Source organism: Antennarius striatus, chromosome 12 (genome assembly GCF_040054535.1).
Source record: "Antennarius striatus isolate MH-2024 chromosome 12, ASM4005453v1, whole genome shotgun sequence".
NCBI lineage: Eukaryota > Metazoa > Chordata > Actinopteri > Lophiiformes > Antennariidae > Antennarius > Antennarius striatus.
Window position 1 is genome coordinate 2325970 of NC_090787.1, and position 13876 is coordinate 2339845.

A 13876-nucleotide genomic window follows, 5' to 3' on the forward strand; every position below is an offset into this window, starting at 1 on the left:
TCTGATGTTGAAACCGGTTTGTGTGCTTCACAGATTAAAAAATGTGTTTGAGGTTGTTCGTTCTTTCAGTTTGAATCAAATAGTTTTTCTTTTAAACAAACGCAGCAAAGCTGAATTTATTATCCTAATACAAACACAACCTTCTCGGTGATAAAACCGTCCGACCGTCACCACCTTCATCGCTCCTGACGCCTGCTTTCATCGATCACAGAACCATTACGATGAGCCGCCCGCGGTCGCTCGGTGACAATCCTCACCGGCCAATGACAGGAAGCATTATGCAGTGAAACAAATGTTCACATCTCAGGAATATTACCTGAATTATGCGGCTCATATTTCCATAACAAATTGATTTAAGTGGTCGTTTCTCTTCCTGTGGCAGAACAAACAGGGTTAGAGCGTACGAGGCAACGGAGCAAGGGAAACGCTGGAGCCGCCCGATGGCGTCAGCAGTCACTCGCACAATTAGGTTTGGTTGTGAGTTCTTGCATCCAGGGCTTTGTGTGTGTGTGTGTGTGTGTGTGTGTGTGTGTGTGTGTGTGTGTGTGTGTGTGTGTGGGCTTTACAAATGATCCGAGAAGGAAAAGGAGAGTTTGACTCAACTCTTGCTTCTAACTTTCATCGCTGGTAGTTTGGAGGAAGGAGTTCTGACGCCTTCCACATCACTCCGTCTGAAACGGTCCTGATTCTGGTCCAACACTACCTCCATCTGGGCTCAGGACGGTACGGCCCTCCTTTCACTTCCTGCGTGCCTTTCCATCAGAAGCTGTGTGACCCGGGCGATGACGTCAGGATGCAGCAGACAGTCCAACAGGTCGTTTGTGGTTATCGTTGGGTTTGGCGGCTCGTCGCCGCCGTCTGAGGCGTTCTCTGATCCCCGCTGACTTAAACCGGGGCTGCACCCGTCGCTCCGCCTGGATCCCGGCGCCGAATCCCAGCTGACCCCCGGGTCGTCAGCGGTTACGCCCCACGTTTCTGCCCGGCGGTGCACGGGGGTGAGATGAGGTCCAAAGGGGACGACGAAAGGCGGGTCCACGTCGGTCTTGATCTGCCCTCTGGAGTCCCTCTTGACTGGACGAGGGTCTCTCAGGTCAGGGGTCAGTTCTTCTCTCTGTCGCCGAGCAACCGCTTGCACCGCCAGGTTCACGTACCGCATGTTCTCATTATGGGATGCTGCTCCTTCCTGAGGCAACGCAGGAACTGTTAACCACCTCATATGTCCCATTCAGACCCTATCAGTACGTATGAAGCAGCTTTATTACCTCAGTGGGGTTGAGCCAGTCGTCCCCGTTGTCATCACTCGGTGCACTTTTAAGGGCACAGACAACGGCCTTGGTCACAGCTTCGCTAACTCTCGTCACGTCATCGACTTCCTGTCCGGGAGCAGAGAGGAAAATAGTAATCGATGCCTGGCATCAAGATAATGGCCTGAAATGTAAGACACACAGTCTGGGGTGGAGCTGCCGGCGCGTTGTGCTGCGTTGACCTTGAGAGGAAACCTGCCGTTTGAATAAGCATTTGTCTGGAGGTGAGGAGCTTCTCATGCGGCACACACACTCCTGGTTATGCACACACACTCATCATAATGACAGGCAATCTTTTACGACCAGGTTTGTGTTTGTTTATTACTCAAGCAGGAGAAGGGGCTTTCATCTGGGGGGGGGGGACATGTTGATAAGGTCGGATATTTTTCTCAAATTTTGTCCTTAAATTTATGGAGCGTCTTTTAGTTTGTCAGGCTCTGGAGGCGGCGTCTCGGCGCGGGGCGAACGTGATTGGGATCCTTACCAGCTCGATCCAGGAGTTGACGCTGACGGTGATGGGATCCAGTGACTCCACGTAGTGCCACCAGTGTCTGGGGACAAAAAGCACCTGGGGAGGGAATTTAAAAGTACATTTTGAGGAACTTATGTGGATGAAAACACTTCATAAAGATACAAACTGCTGCTCTGATGAGCCACTAGATGGCAGCACACACCCATTTTCCCTCCCACCACCCCACAGGTGGGAGTAGTTTATCCATCCTTTCACGGCGCCACTATTATATCGGGCCTTATTGATTTGCAGCCTCCTCCGCCGTCCTGATTCATTCATGCCTTGTGATCTGACAACTCGAGAGCAATGACCTGTCTTTGGATTTGATTTGTCGAGGCAGATCCGTCCTCCTTCAGATCGCTGCAGATACAAAAGCCCACTTGTGGCTCCCTGCTGAATGCTAACCAGGCCAAAGTCAGCCACAAGCCTCTCTGCAAAAGTTCAAGGGCATTTATTGAGAGACTGACGTTGATTTCGATCTGCGTCCCTTCCCTTCATTCCTCCTCTCATTGTGGGTATAAAAGACTGAAAAGCAGGCTGACCTTTCTTTCTCCTGCTTTGACTTTATTTTTTTGCACCACCTGCCGTTCCCAGCGGTCCGGAATGAACATCCTCCCCACTCCAAATGAATCCTATTTTACGACAACACCACCCTGATGGAAAGTGCAGTAATAAAACAACAGCTGGTGATGTGTTTGAGCAAATAAATCAGGGCATTTTCCTGCGCTTGGTCAACTCTATCATCGGCACAAATTTCCATCATGTTGCAAAAGCACAACCAGCTCGAACAAAGGTTTACTGGAACCGCGGCGCTGCTTGACAGATGGGTCTGATGCTGCTTATAGGAGGGTACTTAGGACGGAGAGACAGATTGGTAATTGCTTCGCCATTACTTTGACCCCCCCTGAAGATCAAAACAAAGCATCTGGAATCTGGAACAAGGCAAAAATAACAGACGCATCCAGGAAGACGTCAGAAATGACGATACTGAAGCCGTTGCAACTCAATCTTTACTTTACTTAAGGGTTCCTAACCGTTCTGTCAGATGACCCCCTGGCGACCCATCTACCTGGCGATGGCGATGAAGCTGACTTTAACGTAGCACAACCTTCACCTTCATTCATGAGGAGTGATCCGCTCCGCTGAAGGTCTCCAGCTGAGAAGGCCAGATTTTAATTGGAACAAATTTCACAACCGCGGCCTTGTTTCTCACTTTTATGGAGGACAATGCAGCAAATAAATCTCACTGTTGTGTCTATTTTTATGTTTTGCATCCAGCTTAAGGGCCAGTTAAGCTATTTGTTATATGGTCGCTGCTTCTGTGTCACAAGCAGTTCATCAAGTAAATGTAGAGCTGCAGAGCTGCATAACATCAAACTTCATTAAATCACTAATGGCTGGTTTTCTAATGTCTAAATACCAAAGTGATCTTAAATAATGGGTGTCGGACGCGTCTCGGTTTAATGGGTGTTTAAAAAAAACACAATGCTTCTGTGTTTGCAGCTTAAATCCTTTTATCTGACAGCAAATGATGTAATATTTCTATTTATCTTCAGATGTGCACAAGACTGCTTTCAAATTAAAAAAAAAAGAAAAGTTTTTTATTAAGATCCTCTCAGGGGGGGTTGGAAGACTTTTATTTATGGCTCCCTAAAGAAAATGACATTCCCTAAAGTCAATATTTGTTGGAACAACTCTTTGGAGAATAGATATTTATTTTACAAAAGGCAAAAAAAAAAGGAAGAATTGAGAACATAAATGAGCACAAACATTCACCAATTATTAAACAAGATTATTTTGATTATTGTTCAGTTGATTAGATTTTTTTATCCCCTCATTCTAGATTTTTTTATAAAAAATAGACGTTTACTTTAATTCCTTTAGAAATTGTATCTAATCAGATGTACGCCAAAGAACAAAATACTGCACATATGGTGATTTAATTATGAATGCAGAAATAATTATAATTTGTTTCAAATAAAATGAATTATCTTGAAATGAATAAATTTCTGTGCTGTATGTTCTTGTGTGGGGAGTCCTGACCTGTCCCGGCTGCAGAGTGACAACGTGAGCCCTGGCTCCCTGAAATGCAGGGAACCTCCTGAGGTCCGGGTGGAGAACGTCCACCTGGCTGAAGACACTGGACTCCTCGTAGGGGATCCTGGTAGGGTAGAGGCTGGCCGTGTCCCCAGGAGGAAAGAGGTGCCAGCGTTTCCTACGCAAAGACACAGAAGACAGATAGAAATCAGTTCTGTTGGTCAAGGGCAGCCGTGTCACTGTGTTGATGGAAACTTTAGAACAAACTGGAGAGAATTAAACCTTTTTTTCAGCTGTGATGGACCCAGATTTCACTGGTTTTGACTGAAACTCAAACAGAAATGCGTAAAACATAACAAGAGGACGGTCGATGTTTCTGGATGTTGTTTAAAAACCATTTTCCTATTCATTCAGCGTCACAAACATCATCTTAAGAGTCGACGCTGTTGTACTTTCACGGATCAGCAGCGTCGAAGGTCGGCTTCGGCTGAACGACATTCCATCTGAGATCAATAGCAAATAAAAAGAGCCTTGGACCAAATTACGTGGAGCGAGATAAACCGTCTGCGGTCTGGGAGGACAGAGCAGGGAGATAAGATAGAGACAGACTTTCCTCTTTTGTTTCTCTGTGCTCTGTATAACGCCTCTACCTCCGCTCTCCGGTTCTGTCTCGCTCTGCTGAGCTCACCAGCAAATTATCTCCGTCTCAGAGGGCAGAGAACAGATCGCCGTCTGTAAGTAGGACGGAACGCTGCACCGTTCACGCTGCAGATGGGGAAGGTGGTTAAAAAGCAGAAGATTCCACCTTGGTGAAAAGTTGTCGTCCCGGATACGATGGGGCAAATTCACTTCTCATTTTTCTTCTTTAGTGGGCTGTTAGGGAAATAATGAAGCACGAGAGACGGATGGTAAAGAGGATTACCGCCAGGAATTGGATTGAGATGAGTCAAAACCTTCTCTTAGCATGTGGACATCTCTGCAGCGAAGACAACCTGACAGCACTGACAAATAAATCAGTATCGTTTAACGCATGTGAGAAATTTAGTCCAGATCAGAATATTTCACAGGTTCATCTCCAACCTGTTCATCTCTCACCTCTATACATTATATTTGCATCCATTTTTCTTGCCATGTTTTATATCATCGGTCACTTTGTGCAGATTTGCACAAAAACCTTCGGTCAGTGTCCTAATTTTACACAAACCTGCCAACTAGCCAACCTGTAAACGAATATATAAAGTATATGTGTAAAAAAAACACCAAATGTAGTGTTAAAACTATCAATTTTTTCTTGATGCATTATATTTATGGATCAAAATAAAAAATAAAAAATTCGATGACTTCAGCTGGAGGCTGTAACAGGCTGTAACCGACTGGGCGTGTGTGCTACACGCTCTGCCAGGCCAGCTAAACGATTACCGATCTACATCTGGTTGTTACGGCGACAGGAGCCTCCTTACCGTCCTTCTACCTGCAGCACCAGGTTGAAGCCGTAGGAGTCCAAGTGGCACGGAGTGTTGGCCCCCGCCGTGCCGATCCACAAGGTGCTCTCTCTCCCGTTACGTCCCTCGAAACCAAAGTCAGACCACTTAACATCCTGCGACACACACACACAGACACACACCTGTAGTCAAATTTCAGCCTGAAATAGAATGAATACATCAATAAAAGTCAGCATTTCAATTATGAGTCTGTTGTTTTTTTTGGGGGTCGTGATAATGACACGACACGGAGACAAGACTCCCATTTTCACAACTGTCACAAATCACAGATGGGACTCCTCCCCATCAGCGACACTGACAGGACCCATTACAGGAGACCGATGGAGGTGTCAGCGCAAAGTAACCAAGGCACGGGATTTGACATCTTCCAAGGAAAACCGGGCTGTCAATCACGTCGCGTCAGAGCACAAAGGTGCAGCCATCACACCGGCACCCTGAATAATGAAGTCATTACCATATGTGCCAGCTGCAGTAAATGACAGACTGGTGAATCTAGCCTCGAGGCGGCGCTTCTCGCAGCTCCAATTTATCCTGTAAGAAAGCTCACGCCTGCCTGTCTCCAAAGCCGGCGGTTAATGATCGCAGGTGGGAATAAATAGAATTAAAAAAATGTAAAAAAGGGAAGACTGGTGATAAAAATGAAATGGATGGGTGGAGCAGCTCAAGAACAGGCGGCATTTTCACGTCTTCACCTATTGAAGGATGAGAATAGCGGCCGATATGATGTCATTATAGGCAAAGGTTTAAGGTTTCTTATTAAAAATGACAAAACAGGGGCGGGGGGGTGTAAGAATATAAATGAGCATTCTGAGAGGAAACGAGCAGAATGGGAGTTTTTTGGGCTCTTTTTCATTTAAATGTTTAACTTAATTAACCAAAACTTTGTTCAAGGTCAGAAACAAGGCTGTCTTGACTCGATTCTGTGTGATGTTCTCTAAACTACATGTTTATTCTTCACTGAAACAAAGATAAAGCCAGTAAAAATAAATCTACACTTGTTCAGATATACTTTTTATGTTGTTCTTAACTGACCTCAAACATAGCAGGCTGATCCTGGAACACCTTGGCGATGTATTTGTAGTCAGCGTAAGCCCAATACTCTGATTTGGGGTATTCAAAGAAAGGCCCCACATCTGGTCCGGCCTGGTCGTGGGTCCAGCTGAGGAAATGTCCCAGTGTGGCCTCCACGTAGACACACCGGGTTTCAAACAGAGGCGCTTGGGGTAAGAAAAGGGACACGTAAGGAGAGCGATCAGAAGATTAACGGATCCGCTCAAAGGAAACACAGCAGAACCCCTGAGGCATGCATCATCACAGAGGCGTGGAATCTTCTATTACCAGCTTTTATGTCAAAAATAAATCACAGCAGTGGTCATTTAGTCTGATTTGTTTTAGTAAACACAGCCTGCCTACGGTTGAGTGAGGCCATTTCTAATCCATCATGAACAATGTCCTCCTGTCAGCGCTTACACCTGAAAAACAGGATTTAGAAATCTAATTAGCTGGCTTTTATCAGAGAACATGTTCTCTATTATTCATCCTGGGATGAGTAATCAGCGGGGCGGAGCGGAGGACAAATACATGACACTCAAAGATAAAATCCTTCCAGGTTTGTCAACAACATAATGTTTTAAATCAGGTTGTTTAACGTCCTCCTGTACTTCATTAGGTCCTGATGATTACAGCCCAATCTGTGCCTCATCAGAAGATTTATAATGCGCTTACTGAAGTATAACTTTAATACCTTCTGATGTGATCAGGAGCGTAAAAACAAAAAGATGTGAATTTAATACCGAAATTAAGAAATTACCATTAATGGTGGAAGTTTGAAACTTTAAATGACAGTGACGTGTTTTATTAACATGAAACATTTTCTGTGCTCATGATTCAAAGACTTTTCAAAGCATTTACAGTTTCTGGGATTATTTTAGGATGCTAGTATACAGAATTTATGGAATCACTGAACTGCAGACGTGGAAATTACGCCAATAAAACAGAATCTTTAATGCTTTAGAGGATTTTATATTTTAATATTACAGTACCCTAATTTTATTGTGTTGTTATTATGCTGTTTTACAACTTCCCCTCCATTCACAACAACTTTAATCTCCTAGCTTTTGCACGTCATTAATCACACAGTAATGACCTCAACCCAGATCTGCGTGGATTTATTTCTGGTTCTTACTGTTTGTCTCCTTTTTTCTCCCGAGTCTGAACCGCACTAGTTTGTCACCGAGACATCCGGACAGGTGCTCTGCGGTCCAGCGGAGGACGGGCCAGCCGCGGGTCATGCGGATGAAGACGGCGGGCTGCTGCAGGTGATGAAGGATCCTCTGGATCTCCTCCGGACTGAAGGGTTTATTCGTGGGATTCAGGGCAGCCATTATCTGCTAGTTTTCCAGCATGTTTGTACAATTCAGGAACTGTTTGATAACTTTAATACTTTCTCACTCAATTCCCTTTCCGCAAAGCCTTTACCTCATTAATTTCCCCATAATATGTATAGATCATGTTCGCGAATTCAAACAGGAAAAAAAAGTAACTTAAACGAGATTTTACGTAGGCAATGTTTATGAATCCCAAACTAAAGAAGATGCTAATGCTTCACAATCTATAACAAATCTTGGGAAACATGACGTTAGCTAGCTAGCTTCGCCAAAACACGGCTCTGCAAGGCGCTCACCCTTCACTGCACGTGAGGTTCATACGGAAGTAAACAAACCTCACGTGACAGTTTGACTTCCTCATACGTCACGCCCACGCATACGTGAATCTGCTCCATTGAGGCTCCGTCACCTCTGCTGCTGAGGTTCTCGAGCGAATGCGCCACAGGAGCCAAGATGGCGGCTGAACGAGCGCAGTTTCAAAAATCGCGACCCTCTGCTTTGGCGCATGCGCAGTAAAGTTAAGACCAGAGACCGATGCTGGCTGTTGTTGTTGTTTAGCGATCGACAGAATTCCGGTTTGGCGTCAATTTCCTGTCGCTGTTCGGTACTTTAACCGGGTTTTTTTTTTACCAGAACGGACGAACAGAACGATAATGGGGGCCCGTATGAGCACCGAGACCGAGAGGGAACCTCTACTCAGGCCTTCCCCCGGGGAGACAAACAACCAGCCAGTGAACAGCAGGGTATACGGGAGGAGATGGCTGGTTCTGGTCCTGTTCTCTCTCCTGGGATTCATGCAGGGGATGATATGGAACTTCTGGGGGCCCATTCAGAACTCGGCTGTTCGCGCCTTTGGCTTCTCCAAGTCGGACATCGCCGTTTTGGTGCTGTGGGGGCCGGTGGGTTACATCCCCTGGCTGCTCTTCATGTGGCTAATGGATAAAAGAGGTAAGGTGTTGGAACCGGTACACCGGGGTTGTTCGGCGTTTTTAACCCGGACGTCTCTACGGAAGGTCGTCAGTATTCAGAACTTCCTCAGAACCCATGTATTGCTCATCTTTAATTGATTGATTCCTTAAAAATTCGGTGTTTGTTGACATTGTTAGTCCTAGTTATAGTTTCTACCGTCATCAGCTGACATCCGCTATGAAGGCGTACCCCGGTCACGTGACCTCCATCATTTAAAACCACGGATTTTAAAAATATTTTATATTAATTTCTGTCAATTGGGACAAACCCTACAAAAAATAAAAGCACATTTTAATTTCTTTTGTGATTGCAAATGGAAAACATTTCAGTTAAATGTAAAAAAAATAAAAATGTGGCTGTGCCCATCTGTTAGAATAAGAATAAGAATCACCCTCCATTATTTGCCCGTAGGGGAAATAACTTTTTTCCACTCTAGTTGTTAATAATCACACGCGTATAGGTGTGTCTTTTCTTTTCATTAATTCACAATAGCAAAATATGGACAAAAGATGGAGACTATTGCAGCCCAGACCTTATGAAAATTTGATCATTTATTACAAACACAAACGATTATTTTCATTGACACATGTTTTGTGTAACTGAGCACAACCCAGTTCCAGTAGTGTCCAGTTTTAACCTCAGAGTGGGATCAAAGTGTCGACGTGCTGATGCAGGACAATCAACACTTCAGTGGTTCTGAAGGATCTGAAGTTCTCAGTGTTCCTGAAACCTCGGAACATTTTGTGACAAGCCTCGTGTCGCCAGAAGAGCCCTTGATTCTGGCTGATCCAACTGGTTTCTGAGCATCACATGACTACATAGCGGTTGATATCTGGGCTGTTCTGACATAAAGCTCAACGACCTGCTGATGAATCAACAGCCACAACCAAACCCTTTGTTTCCAGTAAATTGCGCAACATGTCTTGTGATTCTGATTTGTCATTAATCAGAGGTTCCGGATGTGTTGTAGTCATAATTTAAACATCACATCTAAAGCGTTCTGATTCTAGATTCCTAACTCTGAATGCTTAACTCAAGACCTGGTCTGCAGTTCCTCCGGGTCACATGTTGAGTTAGAGCTGCACATTCAGCACTTTACACAAATTGGGTTAAGAAGTGGTGTCAGCTGCATATCATCCAAAGGTTACAACAGGTCTAGACTGTTGTTTTTGCATTATGCACATTCCCAGTATCCCTCTCTCTCTCTCTCTCACACACACACACACACACACACACACACACACACACACACACACACACACACACACACACACACACACACACACACACACACACACACACACACACACACACACACACACAGCTCTCATTCCCTCTGGAAGTTCCTTGTCCTTCTATATAGAGCCGGTTGATGATCACCAACAACGCAGTGCTGCTTACGCTGGTGTCTCATAATGCTCTTAGGATATGACATACATACATATTTTATTGCACATTATGTTCCAAGTCAGCTGCTTCACCTGTTGGAGTACAAAGCGGTAAAACTCGTACATCCAGCTCGCAGTTGGCATGAAATACAGACCACTGAGGTTTTGTCTCTGAAAGCAGATGCAGTAGTGCTTGGAATCTAATGCATCACATTTGGCAATTAGATACTGTCACGACAGTATTGTTACACAATGCTTCAAAAGTACATATTTTTCTATATTCAATGACATGTCAATATGTTTGTCTGCTGCCTCATTGACTTGTATTTCAGGGCTGGTGAGGTTCGCTTTGCAAACATTCCCTGCTTGATGCTTCTTCCTCCGGTTTTGGTTTTGTTGCGTCTACTGCAGACATTTTGAAAGACGAACTTTCAGGGATTTCAAAAAAATTATCCAGAAAAGGGAAGCAGAGAGAGAGAGAGTTTCTTTAAACGGGTGTCATGTGGACGAAGCTTGGAGTGGAGGCTCCCGATCTTCTGGTTCAAACATCATCGTAGGTGCTTTGAATTAATGCTGAGGTCAGATGATGACTGTTTGCTGGAGCTCTTTTGGTCGTCAACTGAAAATGTAAACGTCTTAAAGAGGAGCTAATCTCAGGTTTTAGAAGTGTTTTTCTTTTGTTTAATTCATTTCATCTTCCCCGTCTTCCAGGTTTGCGGGCGTCGCTGCTCCTGTCTGCGTTCTTCATGCTGCTGGGAGCAGCAGTGAGGAGCATCCCTCTGACAGACGAGCACGTCAGACGCTGGTAGGTGGATCTGCACACACACACACACAAGCACGTGCGCCATGTATTTATATATGTAGCCTGATATGGGTGTGTATAGGGTGGGGCTGAGCCACGAACAGCGCAGGGAGATAAGAGAGGGTCCTCGCTAATGCTGCTCGTCCTCCGGCAGGAATTACACAAAATAAATTTTACTGAAAAAAAAAAGTTGTGCCTTTTAATTATTTTTATTTTATTTTTTTCTTTTCGGACATGTAATTAAAACAGACTTCACCTTCATCACATTTGCAACATTAAAAACAACATCTGAAAAAGAAAAAAAGAAAAGGGCTGACGGGTAGAAGAAAATTCTGAAAAAAAAAAAATTCTGGTCCCCAAAATCAACAACACCCCTCTCATTACAATATGTTGTCAACCAAATTCATACATTAGATTTCACATTTAGATTATTGTGGCACATTTCTGTTTTGAATCGTCAATTCAGCCCCATTCTAAATGAACGCAGCGCTCACACAAAAAACACTCTGACGTGGTTGTGGAGAGAATATCTGGTTGTGTAACTTTTTCAAATCAACACTTTATAATACTAACAGGTTTGCATTGATGGTGTTTGTAATTAGCAATCAAAGGTTAGAGGCCGCAAAAAAATGACTGCAGTCGGTCGTCGGAGATTGTCTGACAAAAACGGAGCCCAGCTCCTCATGCCTTCTTTTAACTGAATGGAGAGACTTCCATGAAGCACACAGCTGCCAGAGAGCAGGATTCTAATGGACGGCTTGATGCGACGTGGATCCCACTTCTTTTTTCTGTGTCCTTGCTGCCAGTTCCCTCCGTTATCAAATAACACTTCAGCGGCAGACAGGTCGTCGTTAGGAAGTATAAAAAGAATCCCATTATTCTCAGCGTTCCTCCTAGAAAGTGCAAGAGCTCGGAGAATGTCATTTCAATTATATTTCTCCCTTTAAAAATATAATTTCATTTAATATTTCATAGCGGTAATCAGTCTAATGGTTTGCACTGAGCTCTGTAATGAGGTGGTATATGAGGAAATATCAGTACATGGAGGGAATTGTGTTTCCACACGATGAGCTTCATATAGTTTTCGCTTCATATCAATGAGGATATTTGAGATAATCATTCAGATGAGTCGGATTTGCTTCGAGAACTTTCATGTTATGTCAGGAGGCTGGGATACGAAGGCCGCCGGTGAGGGAAATGGCGAGTGGCAAAGGGAAAAAACAAGAGATGGAGTTGTTGTTCTCTTGCGATGGCGAGCATAGGTTGACTACAGCCTTGCCTCTAAAGCGATGACCTCTGACATGAATCCACCGGCGTATAGATGGAACACGTCTGGTACACGACCCACGCTCTTATCACAGGCTGGTGACCTCTTATAGATTACTACGTTGAGTAACGCCACGTCAGGCTCTGGGTTGTTGTTTTACAGCAGAGGTGTCAAACTCCTCTTCACACGAGGGCCACATCAGCATGATGGCTGTCCTCATAACTAATGCAACTAATGAATGTAACTAAATGGAACTCAATGCAATGTAAAAAAAATTATATGTAAAAAAAAAAAAGTCAAAAAACTACTGCTTAATGTTAAAGAACTGAATTTATTACTTATTCATGTTACAAACATTAGTTACACAGAAAATGATGTCTGTTTGTTTCTCTGTTATAACATAAATCCTTTTAATTTGTCAGGTTATTAAACCCACAGAACTCCATCAATCAAGGATCAAACTATCCAAGAGAATAAAGAAAAATAACATCAAGCATAAGTTGGAACATTAACTTTGTTCACAATGTTTGTCAAAGTTTTTGACACTGACCTTTTATGTTCTAGCGGGCCACATAAAATAATGTGGCGGGCCACATTTGGCCCCTGGGGCTTGAGTTTGACACTTGCGATTTACAGCAACCTCTGTGAAGCACCTGAGGGTTGAGGGGACAATAGAATAGAAACAGAGCTGCAAAGACACCAGAACACCTCTCCTCTCTCAGGGCGGGACGGTCAGTCGTAAAGCCAACAAATGTCCAGCTCAGCAGAAAAACATTCCATCCACCATCTTTAAATTCTCCCTTTAGCCGCTCCGGCTGGATCGACAAATTGTCGGAGCAAAAGCTGCACCACTCGGGGAATGTTGCCATCCATACCAGCCTGTCATTGTCGCTGCGTCATTCAATCATCCCACCCCAGTGAGCGATTGTGATAGCGAGCTAACTTGGATGTTTTTACAGACAATGAACGCAATAACCTTTTGTCACAAGGAGTCATGAGGAGTAAACTCTTCTCCACAGGAAGTGGTTCAGCGAGTTGGCGAGGGAGAAGGAAGGGCGAGAATGAAGGACGGAATAGGAAATGTAATGTGAAGAGGCAGAAGAGAAGAAGAAGAAAGGGTGGAAGAACAGAGGTGTGAAAAGCAGAGCAGAGGTGCCAGGAGCAGATGTGAGAGAATAAGATATGCATGTCATCTTTTTGGCGTAGCGCTGGGGGAATGAGGAGTAGATAAAAACCAGGAGTGGATAAAAACAGACCAGAAGCTGCCAACATGTGCTCATGTTCTTTATGCTGGTTCGTAAATAAATCTGGGTTGTAATGGTTCTGGGGTGATGTAACTGGTCAGTTAACAAGAAGTTGGCCAATAGCGCTTTTTCCAGACTCTAAGCCATATTATCTGCAGTGGCTTGAAAAATGGTTCATATGTAGCTCCAGGAAATTGAGCACAAGCATGTCCACGAACCACTGGGCTTGGGCTAAGCCCTGTATATGTATGCTATCTTTGTCATACAGTATCACAATCAGTATGATTCTGTACTGAACTAGGTAAGTATTCCCAAGATAGAGATGTGTTTTCTCCGATCGGAGTCTTTGGACGACCTTCAGACGTTTAGGTGGTATGCAAATTGGAAGTGTTCACAGGAACCCGCCGGCATATCAGAGCCTGAGTTAGTTTTGACGCGGCTCAACCTGACTTCTTTATAAAACCT

General features: G+C 44.2%; 2 protein-coding genes across 2 annotated transcripts in view; one reads left to right on the forward strand and one right to left on the reverse strand.

Moving 5' to 3' along the window:
• Window positions 1-128: 128 nt before the first annotated feature.
• hspbap1 (hspb associated protein 1) lies at window positions 129-8169 on the reverse strand. Its single transcript, XM_068329519.1, has 7 exons — window positions 7540-8169; window positions 6387-6571; window positions 5313-5449; window positions 3859-4030; window positions 1789-1872; window positions 1263-1373; window positions 129-1183 (listed from the first exon to the last, which is right to left on the reverse strand). Exons 1-7 carry the CDS (start codon window positions 7736-7738, stop codon window positions 716-718), a joined length of 1356 nt encoding a protein of 451 aa, XP_068185620.1. The 5' UTR covers window positions 7739-8169; the 3' UTR covers window positions 129-715.
• An 88-nt stretch (window positions 8170-8257) lies between these two features.
• Window positions 8258-13876, forward strand: part of slc49a4 (solute carrier family 49 member 4) — a 35379-nt gene continuing 29760 nt past the window's right edge. The window contains exons 1-2 of the mRNA XM_068329518.1: window positions 8258-8689; window positions 10810-10903. Coding sequence (XP_068185619.1) covers window positions 8395-8689; window positions 10810-10903 — 389 coding nt within the window. The 5' untranslated portion in view covers window positions 8258-8394. The remainder of the gene's footprint in view (window positions 8690-10809; window positions 10904-13876) is intronic.